The sequence below is a fragment of the Microcebus murinus genome, chromosome 5, assembly GCF_040939455.1.
Source record: "Microcebus murinus isolate Inina chromosome 5, M.murinus_Inina_mat1.0, whole genome shotgun sequence".
Classification (NCBI taxonomy): domain Eukaryota; kingdom Metazoa; phylum Chordata; class Mammalia; order Primates; family Cheirogaleidae; genus Microcebus; species Microcebus murinus.
In genome coordinates, this window is record NC_134108.1 from 111,948,977 (window position 1) to 111,973,284 (window position 24,308).

General features: G+C 54.3%; 4 protein-coding genes across 7 annotated transcripts in view; 1 reads left to right on the forward strand and 3 right to left on the reverse strand.

Moving 5' to 3' along the window:
• The window catches only part of AIF1 (allograft inflammatory factor 1), a 31,270-nt gene extending 24,666 nt beyond the window's left edge, over window positions 1-6,604 (reverse strand). Inside the window, exons 1-3 of the mRNA XM_012741065.3 lie at window positions 6,515-6,604; window positions 5,515-5,637; window positions 5,061-5,159 (exon numbers count right to left, since the gene is read on the reverse strand). Of these exons, the coding sequence (XP_012596519.1) occupies window positions 5,061-5,159; window positions 5,515-5,536 (121 nt within the window). The 5' untranslated portion in view covers window positions 5,537-5,637; window positions 6,515-6,604. The remainder of the gene's footprint in view (window positions 1-5,060; window positions 5,160-5,514; window positions 5,638-6,514) is intronic.
• On the forward strand, window positions 1,009-11,019 carry LOC105858136 (lymphotoxin-beta). 3 transcript variants are annotated; one of them, XM_076003521.1, is made up of 7 exons: window positions 1,009-1,099; window positions 2,735-2,862; window positions 2,937-2,999; window positions 3,178-3,285; window positions 9,664-9,721; window positions 9,911-9,982; window positions 10,358-11,019. In XM_076003521.1, exons 1-7 carry the CDS (start codon window positions 1,048-1,050, stop codon window positions 10,801-10,803), a joined length of 927 nt encoding a protein of 308 aa, XP_075859636.1. In that variant the 5' UTR covers window positions 1,009-1,047; the 3' UTR covers window positions 10,804-11,019. The 3 variants fall into 3 exon arrangements, with proteins under 3 accessions (XP_075859636.1, XP_075859637.1, XP_012596511.1); XM_012741057.3 differs by lacking the exons at window positions 1,009-1,099; window positions 2,735-2,862; window positions 2,937-2,999; window positions 3,178-3,285 and adding an exon at window positions 9,043-9,262 and having other exon boundaries at window positions 10,358-10,948; XM_076003522.1 differs by lacking the exons at window positions 1,009-1,099; window positions 2,735-2,862; window positions 2,937-2,999; window positions 3,178-3,285 and adding an exon at window positions 9,040-9,262 and having other exon boundaries at window positions 9,664-9,982; window positions 10,358-10,948.
• Window positions 11,020-12,737: 1,718 nt separating this feature from the next.
• Window positions 12,738-15,595, reverse strand: TNF (tumor necrosis factor). 2 transcript variants are annotated; one of them, XM_012741061.2, is made up of 4 exons: window positions 15,253-15,595; window positions 14,496-14,547; window positions 14,270-14,317; window positions 12,738-13,982 (listed from the first exon to the last, which is right to left on the reverse strand). In XM_012741061.2, exons 1-4 carry the CDS (start codon window positions 15,436-15,438, stop codon window positions 13,561-13,563), a joined length of 708 nt encoding a protein of 235 aa, XP_012596515.1. In that variant the 5' UTR covers window positions 15,439-15,595; the 3' UTR covers window positions 12,738-13,560. The 2 variants fall into 2 exon arrangements, with proteins under 2 accessions (XP_012596515.1, XP_012596514.1); XM_012741060.2 differs by having other exon boundaries at window positions 14,496-14,550.
• Window positions 15,596-16,894: 1,299 nt separating this feature from the next.
• Window positions 16,895-18,881, reverse strand: LTA (lymphotoxin alpha). Its single transcript, XM_012741064.2, has 4 exons — window positions 18,800-18,881; window positions 18,316-18,425; window positions 18,125-18,230; window positions 16,895-17,887 (listed from the first exon to the last, which is right to left on the reverse strand). The coding sequence occupies exons 2-4, from the start codon at window positions 18,412-18,414 to the stop codon at window positions 17,475-17,477; spliced, it is 618 nt and encodes a 205-aa protein (XP_012596518.1). The 5' UTR covers window positions 18,415-18,425; window positions 18,800-18,881; the 3' UTR covers window positions 16,895-17,474.
• Between the last annotated feature and the right edge of the window lie 5,427 nt (window positions 18,882-24,308).

Below are 24,308 nucleotides of genomic sequence, written 5' to 3' on the forward strand. Positions count from 1 at the left end.
TGGCCTCCCAGAGTGCTAGGATTACAGGTGTGAGCCACCGCGCCTGGCCGTGATATTCACTTTTTTGCAGTAGTCTGGAACTGAACACAAAATAGCTCTATATAACCTTGGAGTTACATATAATGCATTGTGTCTTTCATTTGTGTGTATAAAAATACATGCTGTGTAGGTTCTCAATAAATGTGAGCTAAATGGTGAATAAAATATAAATGAGTGGATTTCCAGTAGATGATAAGTCCCTGTGGAAGGCACTAGATAAAGCTTACATCTAGGGTCTAGATGTAAGGGCTGTCCGGAAAGTATCTGCTAGGGTGTTTCATTTAGTGGAGATCTGAATATGAATGGGTCCAAACTTCTCTGTCAGCTGCACTCACTCCTCTGCCAAACCACCCATGCCAACACCAAGTACAGCCTGGCCAGCCAGTAGTCCCAGCTACTCAGGACGCTGAGGCAGGAGATTTGCTTGAGCCCAGGAGTTGGAGGTTACAGTGAGCTATGATCAAGCCACTGCACTCCAGCCTGAGTGACAAAGTAAGACCCTGTTTCTAAAAATATAAAAAATATTAAAAAGTTTAAAAAAACACTATCAAAGTAAAACAGTTTGATTGCTATGCAAATAGAGCTTCCAGACACAGTCTGTAGTAACCCCCACTCCAACTCCTATCAATCAGCTTCCTTCTCCCAATCTCTCATTATAGAAATTCTAGGGCAGCCCTGAGGGTCTGCTGGGCGAGGGTCAGACTCCAGGAAGGGAAGGGGTGGCATGGGCCTGGGCACTGGTGAGCAATGGGGAGGTGAAGTAGGCTAGCTTCTGGGCCCAGAAGGGCTCCTGGAGGCTTATTCTGGGTAAAGGGCTGGTTTTCTCGAACCCCGGAAGGAACCACATCCTCGTCTCACCCGCTCTTCCACCCACCCACCCTTGGGTTAGCAGCTGTCTCAGCCCCTCCCTCCCCGCCTCACACTCTTCGGCAACTGCCCGCAAGCTGGCCCCTCTGCCTCCTGACACCCAGACATCTGCATCAGCGGACCCTCTCTCCTCAGGGAGGCATGCATTTGATGCTCGAGCTTCCTGGGAGTCGAGGGCCTTGGCAAGTGACCCGTAAGTCCCATGTGTCACCAGAAGCTCCCCACCCCCATCTGGTGACCAAATGCCTGGCCACAAGTAGCGGGTCATTCCTCCTTCACCCAAACCTGACAGTTCAAGTCCCCTTGTCAACTGGGACATCCTCCAACATGGCCTGGACGCTGTCGCTCATCTTGATCATGGCCATCCAGGTGACAGGGCAGGCACTCAGAACCCCAAGGGGTGTGGGGCCAGGAGGAGGGAGATGAGGGCTGGACTAGATGTGCTGGGGTACAGGGTTGGTGGGGGCTGAACATTGAGACTCATTATCTAGGGTCTAGATGTAAGGGCTGTCCGGAAAGTACCCAGCCATGTGACGGTTCTCATTATGTTAACAATGGCTGCATGTTTTCTGGACAGCCCTAGTATAATTAGGAGTTTGAGAGAGCCAATTACATCTAAGATAAATGTCTTAGTGAAACTGTTTTTAATGGACTGAAAGACCTTAACTGTGAGGCATTTTCATTACCTAAACGCAGGGGTTCTCAAAAGGTGGATTCTTGGGAATCTGGGACAAATTCTCAGGCCCCACTCCAGACCCACTGAATCAAACGCTGTGGGGGTAGGCCCAGGAACCTGTCTAACAAACACTGCAGGTAATTTCCATACACCCTCAAGTTTGAGGACAACTGAGATAGAATGACTATTAAATTTACCCAGGTAGAGAAGTTAATTAGGAATTTTAATATTTGGTTTAATTCATCAATATGGATGAGTTAAATAGGAATCTCAACCAATTACAGCCATGTCTTCACCTGGAAATTTAATTACTTCATGCTATTTAACAAAAAACAAGAGCAAGGATGGCTTATCATAGAATGCCATTGTACTAAAACAATACCTGGAATAATACAATTAGTGATGTTAGTTAACTAGGCCGCCACATTCATTACAGAGCTTCATCTTCACTGTGACCGGTTAAATTTCAGCTACACAGGCCGGGCGCGGTGGCTCACGCCTATAATCCTAGCACTTTGGGAGGCCAAGGCGGGTGGATCGCTCGAGGTCAGGAGTTCAAAACCAGCCTGAGCAAGAGCAAGACCCTGTCTCTACTATAAAAATAGAAAGAAATTAACTGGCCAACTAATATATATAGAAAAAGTTAGCTGGGCATGGTGGCGCATGCCTGTAGTCCCAGCTACTTGGGAGGCTGAGGCAGGAGGATTGCTTGAGCCCAGGAGTTTGAGGTTGTTGTGAGCTAGGCTGATGCCACGGCCCTCACTCTAGCCTGGGCAACAAAGTGAGACTCTGTCAAAAAAAAAAGAAAAGAAAAGAAAAGAAAAGAAAAGAAAAGAAAAGAAAAGAAAAGAAAAGAAAAGAAAAGAAAAGAAAAGAAAAGAAATTTCAGCTACACAAGTTAGTAGTGAACACAGCTGGAGGATGATGGCAGGGGGCGAGGCGTGACTTGGTATGGGAAAGAATTTGAAAAATGATCCAATGAGCAATGTTAAGAAATTAGACTGGCAAAGAGGAAAGGGTTCGATGAGGCCCCACGGTGTTGGTCTCTCTGCACCGTGCATGGAGACAGCTGGGATATTCTACTCCAAGTTCTCTTGTCTTTTTTCTTTGGTGTAACTGGGGAGGTGGTTCTCCTCTCCTCTCTGCCCTCAGGATCCTGTGCTCTCTGGGTGTCCCAGCCTCCTGAAATCCATGCTCAATGCTCCTTCAATGCTGGCCGAGGGAGACTGGCCATTGGCTCCATCATATGTTTCAGAGACAAGGTGGCTCCAGGAAAGGAGGTGAGGAACGAGACCCCAGAGTTCAGGGGCTGCCTGGCCCCCTTGCCTCTTCCCACTTCCTCTGTGACCACCAGGCTGAGCTGTACATCTGGGACACCCGAGGCCTTGATGCCGGCGTCTGCGCGTACAGTGTGGAGGTGCTGGGCGGGGTGTCGGGATGGGGAACGGGACTTGGCTGGTGGTGGAAAATGTGGGGCGCTGGGAGGGGGTGTCTTTTCAGCAATGTCCCTGGGAATCAGGGATCCTCCCCTGAGGCCCCTGCCCTCTGCCCCTCCTGAGCCTGTGCAAGCCCCTGCCTCTCCAACCCCCATGCAGGCCCTCCCCAGCTACGGGCCAGCACAGCCCTCCTCCTTCGGGCTGGACTCTGTGCCTTCAGCCTCCTGTCTGTGGCCATGGGCAGCACCCTCTCCTACCAGCGCAAATGTGAGTGAAGGAGCCGGTGATGGTGGACGGGTGGGAGGGGCGGTGAGAGGGCTGGAGAAGCGGGATGGAGGCCAGGAAGAGAAGGAGAGCTCTGGAGTGGTGGTGCAGAGCGTCTCCTGTTCCCTCTCTGACCAGGCCACTGTCACATGGGAACACACTGCCACTCCTCGGATGGCCTCTGAGGAGTCACTGCAGATGCCAATGAGCCCCAGCCCTCTTCAAAAGGCCCCAGTAAATCCCTCTCTGCCCCACCACGAACTCCTCCTTAGGAGTGTCCTGACTTCCTTCTCTGTTCTCCAGTTGTCCAGTGTGCCACTCTCTGGGCCCCCCAACTCCTCCCACCAAGTCTGACCCGCAGTGCTCCAAGGAGGGAGCTCCCCAGGCCCGCAGGCTGAGCCCAAGTCTCCTGAGAAACGGGGTTATCAGAGCTGATTATTCCTGCTTGCGGACTGCCCTTCCCTGCCAGGCCCACAAATACTCTTTTCTGGCCCTTGGAGAAACTCCAGTCTTATTCACCCAATAAATCCTTACGTGACCCAGAGTGGGTGGGAGGGGACCCACGTGAGTTTCGATGATGGTCATTTTGAATGGGGTTCGAGCTAGACTGAGAGGACTGAGACACAGAGGTGGGGGGACCACAGTCTTTACTGGGTGAACACCAGGATGACCCTGACCACCTGCCTAGGTCGAGGGAGGCGTCTGGGGTGCTCAGGTGGGTTTTTTATCTGCGATGCAGGCATAGTCGGCGCTGGGGTCCGCCTTGGTGCCTTCCTCGTCTCTGCCCCGGGGGTCAGGTCCCTGGCCACTGGGCACTGGCAGCCTCTGCAGGGAGGCATAGTGGAGCTCCTGCTCAGAGAGCTGGGCCTGGGCCAGGGCAGAAGGGGCAGTGAGAGGAGCCTTGATGGCTAGGAGCCCTCCCTGCAGTTCTGCCCCCCCCCCCCGCCCCCTGCGCCCCCCCCTGCGCCCCCCCTTCTTATCTCCCAGCCTCTGCGTAGCCGCAGCCATAGCGCCCCCACAGCGCCCCCACGGCACCAGCCTGGGCACTTGTTCCTCTCTTTCATTGCTTTTGCTCTTTGTCTCTCACTCCTACCTTCTCTCTCCTACTTTTTCTCATGGCTTCTCTTTCTCTCTCTCTCTCTTTCTCACCCTTATTTCTCTGCCTTTCTCATGCTCCTGCTTTCTCTCTCCTTGTCCCCTGGCCCCAGACCTTCCTCCTGGCTCTCAGTGGGTCTGTCCCTGCCACCCCTCGGCACTTTCTTGCCCTCCCCGTCCCGGTCCCAGACTCACCCAGCTCCTCTCCAGCCTCTTCACTGGAAGGAAAGCAGCAGTTCAGCACAGCCCTGGCCTGTGTGGCTCGGGCCAGGCGGGCCGCCTTCGCCAACCTCCCCCTCCCACAGCCCTGGCCTGTGTGGCTCGGGCCAGGCGGGCCGCCTTCGCCAACCTCCCCCTCCCACAGCCCTGGCCTGTGTGGCTCGGGCCAGGCGGGCCGCCTTCGCCAACCTTCCCCCTCCCACAGCCCCGGCTCTGTGTGGCTCGGGCCAGGTGGGCCGCCTTCGCCAACCTCCCCTCCCACAGCCCTGGCTCTGTGCGGCTCGGGCCAGGTGGGCCGCCTTTGCCAACCTCCCCCTCCCACAGCCAGAGCCCTGGCCTCTCTACACCCTCTCTCCTCTCCCTCCCACTGCCCCTCCCTCCCCGGCCTGTCAGGACTGCTGGGGAGGCAGCAGTAAAGGGGTGCCCAGGGCCCTGCTGTGGGTGCACGAGGGGCTGGGGCTCACCTCTGCGATGGAGCCGACACAGGCAGGCGCACAGGATGGCCACAGCCAGCAGCAGGAGTGCCCCCAGCCCCAAGCCTCCGTAGAGGTAATGGCACCAGCCTGTAGGGGAGAGGGCCGAGGGCCAGCCCAGCCGGCCGGTTGGTGGGTTGGTGTGGGTTTCTCAGATCCGCTCTCCAACACGTTTAGAGGCAGGAAAATATATTCTCAGGCTTCTTCACCCCGGACCCGCCAGAGGGTTCTCCCTCATCAGCATCCTCGCCTGTCTGAGACGGCTCTCCCCTCAGAGGCTCCCGCACAATCCCTGCTGTTTCTGGGCCTCCCACGAAGTCCCTTCCCCTCCTGCACCGGCTGCCTGAGAGGCCTGACACCAGTCAGGAAGCGCTCACGCCCCTGCGCACCCTCACTCCCCAGCACCCAGGCCCTGCCTGTGCAGAAGCGAGGGGCCCTTACTTACTTCCATCCTTACAAGGTGACATTAGGTCGGGAGGAAGGACCGCCTGGAGGTCAGGAATCCTAGGCCCTGCTCTTTTAGGCTAAATGGCCCCCGGGGGCTAGTCACGTGCCTCCAGTTCCTTATCTGTAAAGTGAGGGGCCCTCTGTTACAATCGGCTGAGGAGGCCTACCTATGTGCCAACCCTGAGCTGGGCACGTTCCATTTGTCACTGCTAGTCCCCACGACAATGTAGGATGTTTTGGTGCCACTGCCAGGTGAGGACCCAAGACTCAAACCTGGGCTTTAGGAGGCCATCCATGCCAGAAGGGAGCTGGGTTCAAGGCCGGTTCTGTCCAGCTCCAGAGCCCGCACCCTTCCCTCTGCCCTGGGCTGACCAACACTGAGTAGCTCCAGGTGCTGGTGAGGGGCTGATGAAGGGGAAGGAGCTGGGGTGTGGGTGAGTGTGGACACAGGGGAAAATACAGAAGGTGGTGTCGGGCATCCAGCAGCTGGGCTCCAGCCCCAGAGTGTGGAGCCCACTGGGCTGGTGTGGAGAGCTGCTTCCCACAGACAGATGCTGCTGGGGCTGAAGTGGGGCATGGAGGACCGTCTGGGGCCCCATAGCTTCCCCTCAGGGACTTCCTGTCCTCCAACCACTGGTTCCTGTTTGAGGCCAAAGAGGGGGGCTGCTGACTTCGCCCCAGAGCCAGAAACATTGAGTGTGGTCTAGAAACTGAGATCCTCCAGGCTTTAAGAGGAATGCTAGGGGTGGGGTAGCAAGAGCCCAGGGGGAGGAGAGAGCTGGAGTGGCCATAAGGGCTGTGGGATCAGAAGTGGATTGTTTTTAATTTCTTTGGGGAGCAGAGACCCACAGGCTGGACAGAGGATTCTTCTAGGGCCCAGAGAACCTCAAACCCATACTATCTCTCCCTTCATCTTAGCCTCACCTCACTCTGGGGCGAGACTGCCCTTCCCGTATGGTGTCCCTCCACACCAGGGTCCCTGCCCACTCCCAGCTTACCAAGAGCCTGTGGCCTGCAGGGTGGACAGACTCCAGGGTGGACAGACTCCAGACTGGCCAGAGCTGCTGGTTGAAGAGAAGTGTTGCCACCTCAGACATTCCTGCCCCTCCCCTGGCTTTAACTTCTCCCCCAGCCTGGGCACCTCCCTGGCTTTGGTGGGAGAGGAAGTTTGGCTTGAGGGTTAGGGTTACAACATCTTCCTTTCAGGCTCCTGAGACTGTAACAGGGGCTGTCATCCCCTCAGCTCCAGCCAGCCTCCTTTTTTTTTTTTTGAGACAGAGTCTTGCTCTGTCACCCAGGCTAGAGTGCCATGGCGTCAGTCTAGCTCACAGCAACCTCAAACTCCTGGGCTCAGGCAATCCTCAGCCTCCCAAGTAGCTAGGACTACAGGTGCGTACCACCATACCCAGCTAATTTTTCTGTTTTTAGTAGAGATGGGGTCTTGCTCTTGCTCAGGCTGGTCTTGAACTCCTGACCTCAAGTGATCCTCCTGCCTGGGCCTCCCAGAGTGCTAGGATTACAGGCATAAGCTACCTTGCCCGGCATTCCAGCTGTTCTCTTGATCCTGCCAGTAGTCAGCGAATGTCCACCTCCTCCAGGTGCCTTCCCTGATAAATTTTTTTCTATTACCCCTCACATTGCATCTGCTGAGAGATCCTGATCTTGGTGTGTGGGACACACATTCCCTGTCTCCCCCATCAGACTGGGAGCTCTGGTACATTTGGAGTGACTTGCCTGGAGTTCTGCAGCTGTATGCAGCAGGATGCTTGGCTGGCTGATTAATAAACAAGAGAGTCAGTGGCAGCCAGACTAGATTTACATGAGCACTGCCCATAGATCTAGGACAGAAAGTCAGTGACAAGTTGGTGTTGGGAATGGAGGAGTTGGTAATCCAGGAAAACTTCCTACAGGAGGCAGCACAGAAGTAAGTAAAGGCAGTGGTCTGAGGCCCTTTGGACCTGAGACCTCTTAGTGGCACTCTGGATGGAGAGGGAGATGGGTGCTGGAGGACTGCACACCTAATCCTTGAGGAAGGTGAAGACCAGGGAGCTCATATGGGGGTATGGGGTAAGGAGGAGATCTGGTGCCTGGGTTCATATTCATTTGCATTTCCCTCTTGAAATTCAGGAACTTTCTGCTACTTCCTTCTCTACCCCTCATCCTCAATGTTCCCCATGCAGAACAATAAAACCACATTTAGGGTTTTTTTGTTTTGTTTTTACATTTTATTATTAAAAAGTTCAAACAGGGAGAAATTGAAAGAAAGACTTGTACAGTGAACATATCCCTGCCACCCAGATTCTACAATTAACATTTATATTTGCTTTATCACATATCTATCAAGCCATCTCATTTTGTAGTATCTTTCAAAGTTGCAAACATCAGTGCATTTCACATCTAAACCCTTCAGAAGCTTATTGACTGAAGTTCAGCGTTTGTTTCTTTATTTCTCTGTTGGCCAGAGGAAGGCAAAATTTACATACAGTAAAATGCACAAATGTCAAGTCAGTACTTGGTTTTAAAATTGTTTTGCCATCAAGGCTTTGGAGCCAGAGTGCCTGAGTTCAAATCCTGGCTCTGCCACTTGTTTGTGATCTCCAAAAGTTTCGTAACCTCTCTGTGCCTCAGTTTCCTCTTAGGATTTTTGTCAGGATTAGAAGAATTATTAAAGTGTGTAGATCAGTGGCACATGCATGCTAAGTATTATTATTATCATTATTGAGACACACAGAGATGTCATCAAGAAGGGGAGATCATCAGGGTCACCTCCAACTTCCTTAGACCTGGTCTTTCTTCTCTTGACTCCTACTGAGCTGCCCACTTCTACCATTTATTTGGTGCTTGCAGCTTTGTTTTGGTTACTCTTGCATTCCTTTGTCCCTTCATTCATTTATTCCTAAAGAGTTAGTAAGCACCCACTAATGGACGGGGCCCATTTTAGGCCGTGAAGCTCCTTGAGGGTGGGGGGGCCTCACTCTCCCGCCTTCATTCTTAGTGGCAAGGGAAGAAGGCTCCATTTCCATCCCACCTAAGGGAGCCACAGTCAGTGGTGAGGCTGAGGCTTAATTCTGCCTTTCTCATCTTGCACAGGAGGCTAGAGGCGATCGAGGAATGGGAGTAGGTGGGGACCGGTTCCTCTCAAGACCCCAGCCCTTCTCCTCTCACTCCAGCCCTTGACCTCAGAGACGTGGACCAGCTCTCCCTCTAGTACCTACCTCTGGGGTGTAGAAAAATGCAGACCACATTGGAAACCTGGAGATCTGTGCTCTCACTACAGCCTTGCTGCCTGTTTTTCTGCAAGCTACCTTCCCTCCGTGGGCCTCAGTTTGGCCCCCTGGCGAGCCAGATCTCTAAGGCTCCATGAAGTTCTACCCTGCCAGCCTGTTTCTCTACCCCAACTCCTTCCCCAGTTCAGAGAACCCAGGCATCCAGCTGCCCCACCCAGCTCTGGGTAAACAGGAAGCTGGGTGAGGGGAGCAGGGGTGTGTGGAAAGTCCCAGCCAGGTGTGTGGGTCTACAGGGAGTGGGTGGCCCCACCCCTGAAGTATGAAAGCCCCCTGCCCTGGCCCTGCTTTGGAGTCTCAATGGGGCCACTGGGGCTGGAGGGCAGGGGTGGAAGGCCCCTGGGGAAGGGCTCCCTCCTGCTGGCTGTAGCAGGAGCCACTTCCCTGGTGACCCTGTTGCTGGTGGTGCCTGTCACCGTCCTGGCCGTGCTGGCCTTAGTGCCCCAGGATCAGGGAGGTCTGGTGAGTGGCTGCAGCAGGTCCTGGCTGAAGGCCCATCTTGCCAACGCTCACTTCCCTCTGGCTTTGCCTGTGTTTTTTTTTTTTTTTTTTGCCTCATCTGTCTCAGCTGGCCCGGCTGTCCCTAGTGGGGACATTTTGTCTCTTTGCTGACTCTCTTTCCATGTTCCTGTGATGTTGTGTCCTGCTGTCTCCAAGCACCTTCTGTCTCCTCTTCCTGAAACACATCTGTCTCTCTACCAAAGCTCCTGTGCCTAGCTTGCTTTCCCTTCTATGGAGATGTGTTTTGAGGATGGTGCTGGTAGGAGAAACTCCCAAGGCCTGGAGCTTGGGTCCATTTTGGGAGGGGTGGCGCTAACATTAGCGAAATGTGAACTCTGGACATGGTGACCCCACCCAACCAGGTACCAAAGACGGCTGACCCCGGGGCACAGGCCCAGCAAGGACCCGAGCAAGGACCCGGTAAGAGAAGACCATCCCCTCCAGCTGCCCCCCCTCTAGCCCCTCAGGGACTCCCAACTCCTTCGGTGTCCCAGATGCCCTCTTCCTTTAGGAAGCCAGGTGCCCCATCCCTGGGCATTGACACCCTGTCCTCTCGGGGCATGCGCGGGTGCAGCCTGCCTTCAATCGCGAACTCGTTGCCCCTTGCAGGATTTCGGGAGCTGCCGGAGGAGGAGCCAGAAACAGATCTCAGTCCCAGGCTCCCGGCGGCCCACCTCATAGGTAAGGATCTCACAGACCTGAATACGCGCTCAAGTAATCCAAGGGTGCCGGGTCGGCTCGCCCACAGGGTCCCTCGGCTCGGTTATCCCAGTGCTGTTTCCCACCCGCTTCACCACAGCACCCTACAGTGCCCGCCTTCAGCTCGTCCCCCCACTGTAGCTTCTTCCCTCCGGAGCAGGCAAAGCCCAGCCTGGAGGTCCCCGCCACAGCGCGCTGCGCCCCACGTGCAGGCGCCCAGCCCCCAGCTCGGGCCCCTCCGGAGGCGGCGCCGCCCGCGCGCTCGGCTCGTGCAGGGCCGGACGCCGCCGCCTCCCGGGGTCCCGAGCGCGGCCGCCCCTCGGGCCGCGCTCCCCAGACCCGCCCCTTTCTCGGCAGGCGCCTGGACGAAGGGGCAGGGGCTAGGCTGGGAGGCGACGCAGGAAGAGGCGTTTCTGAGCAGCGGGACGCGGTTCTCGGACGCCGAGGGGCTGGCCCTCCCGCAGGACGGCCTCTATTACCTCTACTGTCACGTGGGCTACCGGGGCCGCGCGCCCCCTGCCGGCGGGGCCCGCGCGCTCACGCTGCGCAGCTCGCTGTACCGCGCGGGGGGCGCCTACGGGCCGGGCGCGGCCGAGCTGCTGCTCGAGGGCGCCGAGACGGTGAGCCCGGTGCCCGGCCCCGCCGGGAGGCCAGGGTACGGGCCCCTGTGGTACGCGAGCGTGGGGTTCGGCGGCCTGGTGCAGCTCCGCAGGGGCGAGCGGGTGTACGTCAACATCAGTCGCCCCGACATGGTGGACTACGGCAGAGGGAAGACCTTCTTCGGGGCGGTGATGGTGGGGTGAGGGCCGCCCGCGCCCTGGGAAAACCATTGCACGGTGCGAGTGCGACACCCGGGACCCCACGGCAGCGGGGAAAATGTAGGAGATTGGAAACTGACTTTGAGGCTGATGAAAATAAAGAATGCAAAGCTTCAGCGCTGCCAATGCAGATGCTGAGATGCTAGCGTGTCTTAATTCAGGGTGGCTGCAAAGGTGTGCATTAAATATTCTCTGCATTTTTCTGGTTGCTTGAAAAAATTCATAACACTGCGTATGGCCGTTGTTCCCAAGAATGGTAGTCTGCCTGTCCCGCCAGCCCCCGCCGCTGAACCCAGGCCCCAGCATTAATTAGTCCAACTGGAGGGTAGAAGGAAGGGGATCTTCTCAAACCCCGAAACGTCACCAGGACCACGCGGTCCCCACCAGCCTGTGCACTGCACTCTTTTCTCTTGGGTCCTTCCCAACGGAGGGGCCATTACAGGGGAAGGCAAGCTCTTCTCAGAAAGGCCCAGCCCCAGGGTAAACCCCCAATACTGCTGAGGAATCATGAGAAATGAAGCAGAGCGGGGCACAGTGCTTCTCCCCCTCTGGCTGCCCTTTAGCCCCGACCCCATGGTCAGGTCTTCTAGGAGGAGCAGTAACCAAGGCTCATGGGGCCTGAAGGGAAGAGGCTGAAGGAGAAAGTAGGGGAGAGAGCTGAGGACAGGGGAGGAGACTGGTGACCCAAGACACCAGGGAGGTCTGGGGAGGAGGAAAAACTGATGCCACAGGGTCCCCTCCAGGGTGGGATGGAAAGTCCTCATTTGTTCACACTTTAGGCCTCCCTTCCCAAAAGTGAGCAAGTGTGGGGGCACCTGGGTGAGTAGACCCTCCCCCATGACCCACTTTAAGCCTCAGGCTGGAGAAGGCACAGAAGGACCTAAGGTCCTATCTAGGTCACCCTAGTGGGTCACCCCACCCCAGCTGCATACCACATGGTTTTTCCCTGCCTGGCAGCCCGGTGCTGGAAGGAAACCCCAACTTCTTTTTTTCCTTTTTTTTTTTTTGTACACTCTCAAAGATGGTAGAGAGTGGACTGCTCCAATAAGGAACAGTCAAAAGCCCAACTTCTTAGCCCAGTGCAGACTGCCACCCTCTGGGGCTCCATTTCTGACTCCTTATTTGCCTTTGTGTCCAGAGGGGCCTTCCGGGGGAAGCAGGTGCTTTTCTCTTTCCAGTTCACCTACTTCACACCCCTCCTCTCATTCTCCATAAAGGCCAGTGAGACCAAGCTGGCAGGTGGGTCCTTCACCCACGTCTTTTTCCCCCTTTTTCTTGGGAGAAGTTCTGAGAACACATCTTATTCCTTGTTCTTTGTCTTCAGCCTCTTCAGTTTCACTCCGTGAGAGAATGGAAGGGGCCAGAGCAGCCAGGGTAGATAAGGGAGTGAGCCAGAACTCACTGAGTGCCTAAGCGACAGGTGGGGGCTGGTGCACTCACAGAGGTTCAGTCTCCTGTTCTCACATGCCTTGTGTGCAGTGGATGCTCCTGTCTCCTACTGATAGATGAGGTCAAGTGCCTGGTTCAGGCTGCACAGTCAGGACAGGGTGATTTGGAGCCCAGACAGTCCCTTGGCTGTGATTCAGGTGCCTGAGAATGTGGCTCCTGCCCAGCTCGCTCAGACTGCAACAGCAGCCGGAAACCTCACCTGAGCTGCAGGACTTTCCCAGCAGGGACTGGAATTCCCAGGGTTGGAAATTCCCATGCCCTGAGGGAGAGGTAATTAGGTTCAGGCTCCCGTTTCCTGGGGAGGGGGGTATATTCCACTGGGCTTTGTTTATATAGGGTCTCCTGGCTCCTGGGTCTAAGGAAAGGGCCTGAGTCTGAGGGATCTTAAGCCCTGGCAGAGAGGGCTTCAGGGAGCTGCTTCCCACCCCCTAGGAGAGGCAGATGCAGAATTAATTCCAAGAAAGACCATGTTTCTTTTCTAAGCAAACTTTTATTTCTCGCCACTGACCAGTAGGGCGATTACAGACAGGACTCCCCTGGGGAGCAGAAATTTATCGATGTAGTGACAGTTGGTCACCAAATCAGCATTATTTAGACAACTGGATCAGATAAATATGTTTTTAAAACACAAGCAAAAGGAGGCACAGAGGCCAGGAGGCCAGGTGGGAACAGCCTATAGATCAGCTCTGTTTTCACAGAAAACATGTCTGAGTCAAGGCAGCTTCTACATTGGGTCCCCCAGAATACTCTGGCCTCCCAAATAAATAATTAATCAGTAAATAAATAAATAAAAAATAAATAATAAATAATCGCAAGTGCAAATATAAATAGAGGGGGCTGGCCCCACGAGGAGGGCTTGGCTCCATATCTCAGAGAAGAGTCTGGAAACATCTGAAGAGAGAAAGGCTTGAGGTCCACTCATGTCAACTTCAAGGTGAGGTCTTCTCAAGGGATGCTCTAAAGTGTCCTGACCAGAATCAAAGGCTTCCTGGTCCCCAGATTCCAGATATCCCAGGTTGAATTCAGGGATCAAAATCTTAGGTGCCTAGTGAGTTCTGGAAGCTCCAGTTTGAATTCTTGGTGGTGGCCAATGCTCCATTGTCCAGACCACCCATGCCTGCCTTCTAGGTTTCTAAGTGGTGGTAGTGGTATTCAAAGTTCTAAGCTTGAGGTCTGACCCTGAGCCCTTAATTCCCTTTCTAAGCCAGAAGAGGATGAGGGGGTCTTGAAGGAGTGGCAAATAAAGAAATTGGAGGGGGTGAGGTGTTGGGGAAGGATGGACATCCGTCTCCTTCACAGGGCAATGATCCCAAAGTAGACCTGCCCGGACTCGGCAAAGTCGAGGTAGTCAGGTAAATTGATCTCAGCGCTGAGCCTGTCGCCCCTCTCCAGCTGGAAGACCCCTCCCAGGTAGATGGGCTCATACCAGGGCTTGGCCTCAGCCTCCTCTGAGGTCTCCCTATGGCAGGGGCTCTTGATGGCAGAGAGGAGGTTGACCTTGGTCTGGTAGGAGATGGCAACGCGGCTGATGGTGTGGGTGAGGAGCACGTGGGTGGAAGGGCAGCCTTGGCCCTTGAAGAGGACCTGGGAGTAGATGAGGTACAGCCCGCCGGACGGCACCACCAGCTGGTTGTCTGCCAGCTGCACGCCGTTGGCCAGGAGGGCATTGGCACGCCCACTTATCCACTGCAGCTGTGCCTCCGCTTGGGGGTTTGCTGGAGGGAGGGGAGACAGGGGAGATGTGAGTCAGTGGCCCCGTCAGTTCACTCTCCACATCCTGGTCCTCGAGTTCTGCCCACTCTCACATCCAGTTCCTGTCCCTCTGTCCACCCACATCCCACCAGGCCCTGAGGTTCTGAATATCCCCCTAGAAGGCCTGTGCTGTTCCTCCACCCTCCCCATGAGCTGAGTGAGTCCTCGCCAAGGCCTATCTACCCTCACCCTGAGTGCGCCTCCAAATCCTAGCCTTCCAGGACCTAAGACACGTCCTCAGAGCTCTTACCTACAACATGGGCTACAGGCTTGTCGCTTGGGGTTCGGGAGGATGATCCTGAGAAGGAAAGAGGAAAGAGGAAAGAAAAGGCTGAGACCCTTAAACTTCCTAGACGATATTCTTGTACTTTCACCTTCGTTCCTCCTCCCCAAAACCAAAACTCTAAATTCCCCCATTGCTTCCATCCCAGGACTAACTTCTCCCCCAACCCAACCTAGACTCAAGAGGCACTTACTGAGTGTCTGGGCCAGAGGGCTGCCGTTGACGAGATGGAGGCCACCAGGGAACTGCTGGGGAGAAGGAGAGGGTCAGCATCAGAGGGAGTCACCCCCAAAGGAGAAACAGCTGCCACTAGACAAGTGTGCGCTGTCTGCCCTGACACGTCTGATTTACGTCTGGTTTCCTCTCTCCATTCACCCACTGTTCCTCCATCCAAGAAATTGGAGGGGGTGAGGTGTTGGGGAAGGATGGACATCCGTCTCCTTCACAGGGCAATGATCCCAAAGTAGATTCAAAGCTGTTGAATCCGGGCATTCAACAGCTCTTTCACTGAACGCCTTGCCCTGCCAGACACCCTGTCTTCATCTTTTCTTATCTCTCTCTGCCCCATCTCTCTGGGTCTCTTGTATCTCCCACATCTCTGTCTCACTGTCTTCATTCACAGCACTCGAGTCTTTCCCATCTCGCTGCTCATATCCACGTCTCTCGCCACATCTCTCTCTCTATGCATATATCTGCTCACTCATTCCTTCATTCATTCACTCACCCCATAAATACTGAGTAGCACCTTCCACGTGCCAGACATCCTGTCTCCCCATCTTTCTCTCTTCTCCCCGATCTCTCCACACAGCTTTCTGCCTCCCCTCTTTCTCCACGTTTTCCCCATCCCTCCCCAGCAGCATGCCCCTTTCGCCCACCCCTCCTCTCTAGTTCTCCTTCTCCCCCGCTTCTCTCTGTGTGGGAGAGTGGACGAAGGCCGTCGAGGCACTCACCTCTTCCCTCTGGGGGCCGATCACCCCGAAGTGCAGCAGGCAGAAGAGCATGGTGGCTCCTGCCACAAGCAGGAAGGAGAAGAGGCTGAGGCACGCGCAGCGCCTGGAGCCCTGGGGCCCCTCTGCCTTCTTGGGAAGCGCCTCTTCAGCCAGCTCTACATCCCGGATCATGCTCTCCGTGCTCATGCTGTCCTTTCCAGAGGGAGCCGCTGTCGCCCGGGCAGTGTGTGTGAGAGGGAGACAGCCTGCCTGGCTGTTTGTCTGGGGGTATGGCTCTGAGGGCTATTCCCAGGGGCTCTGGAGTTGCTTGTCTCCCTCCTGGCTGGGCCCCAGATGTCCTCGCTGAGGGAGCTTCTGCTGGCTGGGTGTGCAGACAGCCGCTTTTATATGCCCGCAGAGCAAGAGGAGGGCGGGGTGGGGTGGCGGGGAAGGCTCTCATTCAACCAGCGGAAAACTTCCTTGGTGGAGAAACCCATGAGCTCATCTGGAGGAAGCGGTAGTGGGCCCTACACCTTCTGTTTCAGTTTCTTCTCCATCACGGGGGCGGGGATTTGGAAAGTTGGGGACACCCAGACATGGAGGATACTCCCCACACTCCCCACTTGGATTCTGAGGCGGGCTTCCTGGGCCAGTCACTCGTGCATGTGTGTGTATGCGTGTGTGTGTGTGTGTGTGTGTGTGTGTGTGTGTGTGTGTGAGAGAGAGAGACTCTGGAGGCTGGACCCCATCCCCCTACCCCACATCCCCAGCGCCTATTGTCTCCATTTCTTTTGGGGACCAGATCTGTGGCCTGTGTTCCTCTGATTTCCAGACAGGAGTCATATGGGAGTAGAACTAGATAGAAATGGGAGGGGCTTTAGAAAGCTGAGTCCTCCAGGCAGAGAAGACGAGAGGGCGGTGGGGGAGCTGTGCTGGGTCCTGAGCCCATGTCTGGATCTCTGCAGGGGGAGGAGTGGGGACAGGGCAGCCTGACACCGGGGGCCTGCCCGGGGCCTCTGGAAGGGCTGGGCAGGGGTAGCAGGGACATGCCTGGGGCAGCCCCAGGGGACTGAAATCAGCCCTGGGAATGCACAGACCCCACTGGGACAGGCCTTCTCCTTTCACTCTGGCCTGGGACTCACACTGTTGGTTTCAGTCTTGCCTTCCAAGAAACTCTCAGGTCCTGGGTTTCTCTGCGAAGCCCTCACCTCTCAGAGCCCCAGTGTGTGGCCATGTCTGCTCAAATGCGCCCACATCTCCTAGTTCTGGAGGCCCTTTCACTCCTCAGAGCCCTCTGCTTGGCCGTGTCTTCTGTCGGAGTCCTAGCCTCCACCCCCACAGTCCTGGGCATTCCCCTCCCCTTTGCTGGGGTCACTTCTCCCCATAACCCCCATTCCTCAGGGCCTCTACATGTGGCCAGATCTCCCGGAGCCCTGGGACGCCGCCCCTTCAGACCTAGACTCCCGCTTCCCCTTGTCTTCTCAGCTCCTCCTTCAGCTCCCTGCAGCTGTCTGGCCTTCCTGCCCCCAGGAGCCTTGGGGCCCCTGTGCCCTCCCACGTTCTGCCCCAGCTCCTGTCTCCTCCAAGGCCTCCGTCCCTCCCTCCCTTACAGAGAAAACAGGGAAATTCTCTCCTCCCAGACAGACAGACATAGCCGACAGCATTTCAGAGAAAAAAGGTTTATTGGGCTTCATCGAGGTGCGGATGCCTCCGTGTGGGGTGTCTGGCCACGCGGCTGGCGTTCGGGCCTCCAAGCCCGGCGGGCCCTCACTCCTGCTTCCCCTCTCGGTCAGCCTTGTGCGCTGCCCTCTCCTCTTCATCTCTCGGGCCTGTTTCTCTCTCTCTTTTGATGTCCTTCTATTATTCCCCTCTCTCCATTCTCCATAAATAAATAATTTAGTTTCCCCTTCATAAATAGCCCCCAAGCTGCCCCATGGGCTGCTCCCCCTCCGTGTCCGTGTCCGGGCCAGGCCCCGCCTCACCGGCGGGACACAGTCTGGGCTGGGAATTTCTAGGTGGGCTCGAAATCCTCAGCTGAACATCGGGGGTGGCTCAGAGAGGTGCAGCTCCCTGGGGTGCCTAGAATTCCTTCTTTGGAAGCTCCAGGTGGCTTGAGTGGGGAGACTTGAGACTGTTGGACTGGTCAAAAGAGAGGTGCGGTGACCTGAAACAGTCAGAGTGGAGGCGAAACCAGGAGAAGGCCTTGAAACCAAATATTTTTTCTTTCTGGATTTTTCCAAGTTCTACAAAGCAAAGGCTCCAAAGAAGACGCTACTAGGACTGAGGAGTAGGTGGGGGATGCCGTCTGTGTGAGTGGACAGCTGGTCTCCCTGGGTGAGCAGGAACGCCGCCCCGTGGTACATGGAGTGCAGCCAAGGTCCCTGCGGCCCTGGGCACACGGTCTTCTGGGCGCTGAGGAGAGGCACGTGGAAGGGGTACTGGGAGGAGAAGAGCTGGACTTCATGGGCCAGGTAGAGAGGGGTGGGGGTGGCCTCAGGGGGGCAGGCTTGCCCTGAGAAGACCACCTGGGAGTAGACGAAGTAGATACCACTGGCAGGGACCAGGAGGGAGTTGTTGCTCAGAGAGAAGCCATGCTGCAGGAAGGCGCGGTCCGTGTTTGCTCTCCAGCGTAGTGAGTCTTGCTTGCTGGGGTCTCCTAGGAAGAGCCACAGGGGTGGGGGGGTCAAAGATCTGGGTCAGCGGTCTCAATCCCTGAGGAAGCAGGCACTGGACAACTGAACTCCTGGGGGATGGTTAGGGGAGGGGTGAGAGTGGGCTGCCTCTGTTTCGGGGTGGGGGAAGTTGGGGGAAGGTGGTTGGATGCTCGTGTACCTAAAGGGGAGTAGGAGGAGAGCTGGGGGCTACATGTCTGGGAGGTCAGGTGGATGTTTACCAATGAGGTGAGCAGCAGGTTTGAGGGTGCTGTGGGTGAAGTGCTTCTGGGGGTGCTGATGGGCAGTCTGGGCAGCTGGAGGTGCGAGGCCAACACCAGGGAGCTCCTAGGAGAGAACAGAGTTGAGGGGGGCTCTAGAGCTCAAGATTCAGCTGCACCACCCCAGCAGCCCCCCTCTCCTGCTGCCTCACCTGGGTCGCAGGCAGCAGGGCCAGCAGCAGAACCAGAAGGAGGAGGTGGAGGGGGGTGCCATGCACCCTCGGGAGGTAGAGACGTCCAGGTGGTGTCATGGGGAGTGAACCTGCAGGGAGAGAGACAGTGAGCGGGGCGGGGCATGCTGCGGAAGACAGATCTCCCGCTGCTGAGGAGATGGCCACCCAGAGACAGAGGGGCCACAGACAGAGAAGGGGACAAGATGCAGACAGGGAACCGCCCCCCGCCAGGAGAGCAGAGGGAGACCGAAAGAGACAGGAAGGGAACAGAAAGGGACGTGCAGAAACAGAGAATGTGTGACAGAGACAGACTGACAGATGGAGAGTCAGAGACAGGGAACAAACCAAAACCAAACCCACCGAGGCCCCAGCCCAGGCATGCCAGGGATCCGGGCAGCAGGGCCGGGGCCCAGGGAGAGGGGCAGGACACCTCAGGGTAGGAGATGGGGCAGGAGAGTCTTACCTGCTGTGCGGGGCCTCTGGGCCCGGACGCCTGGGTCCCTTTATAGAGGAAGCGGCAGCGGCAGCGGCAGCGGCAGGCAGCGGGCGGGCGGGTTCTAGGTCGGGGCTGGGGCCCGGGGAAGCCCCCAGGGCTTAGAAGATGGTGCCAGTTCAGATGAAGGCAGGAAAGGCTGAGGCCTAGGAGGGAACCACAGGCTGGGGGCTCAGGTGACTGAGTTCTGGGAAAGGGAGCGGGGTCAGAGGAACCGTGGGCTGGGAGGGCCAGGGAGTGGGGTCAGGCTTAGGTGTTCCAGAGAAATAATAGCCAATTCGGGGAGGAGGCGGCTGAGTGAGCGGCTGGGGTGTGGGCTGGAGCCTGGGGTCCCTGAAGAGCGGTCATATATGACACTTCTGCACCCTCGGCCAACTATGGGCTTCGCTCTTTGCCTGTTTCCTTCTTTTGTACTCCTGTCCCTGTCCCAGACAACTCAAGTCACACTTGTTCTTGGCCTAGTGTGTGTACTTTCCAGCTCATCTGGCAGATTTCATGTCAAGAAGTTCCTTTATATACCTCATTGCCTGGACATCCTGGTGTATGCATATTGTCCTGGTGAAAAAACTATATATATATTTTTGTTTGTTTTGTTTTGGTTTTTTTTGAGACGGTCTCACTCTGTTGCCTGGGCTAGAGTACAGTGGCATCAGCCTAGCTCACAGCAACTTCAAACTCCTGGGCTCAAGCGATCCTTCTGCCTCAGCCTCCTGAGTAGCTGGGACTACAGGCATGTGCCACCATGCCCGGCTAACTTTTTGTATATTTTTAGTTGTCCAGCTAATTTCTTTCTATTTATAGTAGAGACGGGGTCTCACTCTTGCTCAGGTTGGTTTCGAACTCCTGAGCTCAAACGGTCCTCGAGTCTTGGCCTCCCAGATGCTAGGATTACAGGCGTGAGCCACTGCACCTGGCCCTGCACACCTCTTAAGTGTGCAGCTGATGAATTTTGCATGTAGCCACCACCCAGCTCCACACATGTTCAGGTCCCCAAAGGTTCCCAAGTGCCCCCTCCTCTCCAATACCCTCCAAAGATAATAAACCACTTTCTGACCTGTATCACCAAAGATTAGGTCTTCCTGCTTTTGAGCATCATGTAAATGAGATCACATAGAATGTACTTGTTTGTGTTTGGCTTCTTTCAGTCAACATTGTGTTTGTGAGATTCACCCATGTGGTTGCATGTATCAGTAGTGTTTTTTAAAACTGTGATGTAGTATTCTATTATATGAACATACTCTAATGCATTCTTCTGTTGATGGGCATTTGGTTTGTTTCTAGTTTATGGCTAATATGAAAAATGTTGATAAGAACATTCTTATATAGGAGACAATTTTCACTTAGTTTGCAAGTTATAGGTTTAAAAAAACACTAAGTCTCTAAATATTTTATTCACTTTTCATGAGTTTGAGATGATACCAACTGGCCACCTCAAATATTGTTATTACTGCTATGATATTGTGATTTCACTTGAAGGGTTTTAGAGGAGTTGGTGCCAGGGGCTGGTGGTGACCAGAGCTGAAGCCCACTGTTGCACAGGGCTGCTTTCCTTAGGCACAGGCTCCTGAGTGGCTGTGGTGTTCTAAGGCACAAGAGCAACATTCCAGGTGCATATGAGCTATTTCTCCTGTTTCCCTCCCCTACTTGAGGCCCTGCAGCTTTGCCTTTTATACTTTATTAGTCTTAGCTATTATTTCTTTTCATTCTGTAGGGGCAGAAAGAGGTGATACATTTCCTCGCCCATCATAAGGCTCATGGCCCACGCTCCTAACAAAAAACAGGTTAACAAGAGAAAAGCACAACAAGAGAAAAGCTCTGCGAGGAAACGCATGGGTTGTGCAGGTGCGCTGTGTAGCCACGCCCATCACTAGGGCTTATTTTTGGGGTAGGGCTTATATTGCATAAATGCTTAGAAATCCTGCTAGGGCTTATTTTATGGGTAGGTCTTATTTTCAGGGAAACACGGTAGACTGGGGGGGAAGCCCAGCAAGGCCTGTCTGTCCAGACTTTCCTTGGTCTCTCTGCGTAGCATTCCTTCCTCTTGGGTCTGGGGCAAGAGCCCTCCTGGAATGAGTCTCATCATCTCTCATCAGACAAGGCAGACCAGAGAATTTCTTTATAGTTAGGTCTTACACAGAAAGGCAGGGAAAAGTTAAACTAACATTTCTAGGTTTTATGGATGGCTTTGTGAAGGAGGAACTCTAGCTTTTATGACTTGCCTTGGGGAAGAGGAATTCTAGTTTCTGTGGCTTGCCTTGGGAGGGGACAGGGGAGACAGAAGGGCAGGAGAAGTCAGAAAGACCCTGGTCTGAGGCCTTCCAATCTTGGTTCGTTCACAGTACTCAGCATGCAAAGGCACCACACTTTGGGGTATCATGTTCTGAGCCCCAACAGTTCTCATTCCACCTCTTTAGCTATCTCTCTACTCCACAAACACTTACTGAGCACCTTTACAAAGCACTGAGGATACAGATAGGAAAGGCGGTCCTCTGACCTCGGGTAAGTCAGGACGTTAAAGTGAGATGAAGTTCCGTGACAGCAGGCTGACAGCGGCCCACAGAAAAGCCACTGAGCCTAGCCCAGGGCAGAGGTGGGGGCATTCGTAACAGAGGCAGAGAAGGCAGGGGGCACATTCTGGATGGAGGGAGTCTGCGCCAGGACTGGAGGTGGCAGAGGGCCTGGCGTGTGCTGGGACCTGCAGCCGGGTGCGAGCGCAAGGAGCAGAGGTGGGCTCGGGGTGAGCTGAGAGCATGTCCCGAAGGGCCTAGAGATCCGGAAAAGAAGTTTGGATTTTAGAAATATGATGGGGAGCCACCAAAAATTTTAAGCAAGAGAGGGACCTACCTAGTATAGCATGTTAGAAAAATGAATCTGGAAGATGCATGAAGATGGATTGGGATCTGGGGGTCAGGAGACCGGAGGTGAAACTCCAAGCATGGAGACCAGTTAGGAAGGTTTTGCAATAAACCAGCAAGGAGATAACAGGCCCTGCATTAATATCGAGGTAGCGGCAGGAGAATGGAAAGGACAGAGAGTTTCTAGGCAAAACCTACAGGTCCTGGTGGCTGACCAGATACGATGAAGAGAAGTTATGGATGGCTTTTTTAAATTTCTTGGTCTGTATCTCGGTCTTTGTTTTTGAGACAGAGCTTTGCTATGTTGCCCAAGCTAGATTCAGACTCTTGGGCTCAACTCCTGCCTCAGCCTCTTGAGTGGCGGGTTCTACAGGCACATACCACCGTGCCCAGCTCTTCTTGTTCTCTTAACCTCATTATCTCTCACACCAGTGTTGGTTTCCCTCTGGGCCCCTGGTCCTTTCTTTTTCTCTGTGTCCTTCTTTATCTGTTTTTTTCCCCTTCTTTCCTTCCTTTTTTCTTTTCTTTTTCTTTTTTTTTTTTTTTTTTTACAGAGTCTCTGTTCTGTTGCCTGGGCTAGAGTGCTGTGGCATCAGCGCTCTCATGGCAACCTTGAGCCCCTGGATTGCTACTGGGTTCAAGCGATCCTCCTGCCTCAGCCTCCCGAGTAGCTGGGTCTACAGGCACGTGCCACCATGACCGGCTAATTTTTTCTATATATATTTTTAGTTGGCCAATTACTTTTTTTCTATTTATAGTAGAGACAGGTCTCGCTCTTGCTCAGGCTGGTCTCAAACTCCTGAGCTCAAACGATCCTCCCGTTTTGGCCTCCCAGAGTGCTAGGATTACAGGCGTGAGCCACTGTGCCCAGCCTCTTTTCCTTCTTGTTGTCTCTTTCTGCTTCTCTAATGCTATGAGCCGATGGACTGAGAGACGCCATCTAAGCTATATTAAAATATAAAATGCTCTTGCAATTAATAGTGAAAAACAGAAACTTAGGTCCAAGAGGAAGACCTAAGACATTGAAGCACAAAAATGGGAAGGCAAGAAGGAGTGAGACGGAGACCTGAGAGGCAGGCAGGAAGGGCGAGGCCGGCTGAGGCTTGGTGCCATGTGTGTTTGCAATGTGCTGAAGGGTGCTCCTTGCGATGGGCCAACCTTAGTTTCAGTCTCAGTTTCAGAGGTTGCATGAAACTTGCTTTCTTTCTTGGGGAGGCAGAAGTTGGTTTGGGGCTTTCCCTGGGTGGGAGAACTGATGACTGGAGTCTTGTGCCCCAAACTCAGGGAAATACATTCTCTGGTCTCTGTGGAGAAACCAGTGAAATCTCTGAGGACTCCAAATGAGGTTGAAATGACATTAGCCTCAAACTTGAACTCAGCCTCAAAACCTAAATTGGGATTTATTACCAACTTTGACCCTAATCCAAATTTAACCTCAAACCAAATCACAACTCAAACTCAACCCCAACTGTAACCCTAACCTCAAATCTAAACACATCCCAATTCATAAGCCCCCAAATAAAACTTACCTTCTACGCCAACCCAACCCAGCCCTGTTTCTAGAGCTAATCTTGAAACCAACTTATCACCACTCGTAACATGAAACTTAAGTCTGACTCTACATCTAAGTCCAATCTGAGCCACAAACCTTATCCTGCTCTACCCCTTATCCATCCATCCCTGTATTTAATAAGTATTTTAGGCTGGGCGTGGTGGCTCAACGCTTGTAATATCAGCACTTTGGGAAGCTGAGGTGAGAGGCTCGCTTGAGGCCAGGAGTTCAAGACCAGCCTGGGTGACATAGCAAGACCATCTCTACAAAAAAAAAGTATTTGTTGAGTGCCTACTACATGCTGAGCACTGTCCTAGGCAGTAGGGACATAGAGGCAAAGGAGTAAGACGAGGTACTGGCACTTTTGGAGCTTATATTCCAGTGAGACAAGACAGCAAATAAACTGAAGAAGAAATCAGCACATGGTGCTGTGAGAAAATAAGACAGGATGGCGTGATAAGAGGGGCGGGAGCTGCTTTTAAACACAGCAGCCACCGAAGTCCTCTCTGAGTGAGTGAGTTACAAATGACAAGAAAGAATGACCAGATGAATTTGAGAGCAAAGCATTCCAGGCAAAGGAACAGCTACCGCAAAGGCTGGAAGGTGGGAGCGAGCTGAGAGCTGGAGGTGACGGAGGTAGAAAGCAGGTCAGTGTGGCTGGAGCAGATAGCGAGATGGGCCAGGGAGGGCCAGGGCCAGGTCACGCAGGGCCATGCAAGGAGAGGTGAAGCATCCAGATTTCATTCACCCATGAGAAGCCTTTGGAGGGAGAGTGTGTGTGTGGGGGGGGGTAGGGGGACAGAGAGACAGAGACGTGGAGGTGACTGGATTTATGTTTTTAAAAGATCACTCTGGGCCAGGCGCGGTGGCTCACGCCTGTAATCCTAGCCCTCTGGGAGGCCGAGGCGGGCGGATTGCTCAAGGTCAGGAGTTCGAAACCAACCTGAGCAAGAGCGAGACCCCGTCTCTACTATAAATAGAAAGAAATTAATTGGCCAACTAATATATATAGAAAAAGTTAGCCGGGCATGGTGGCGCATGCCTGTAGTCCCAGCTACTCGGGAGGCTGAGG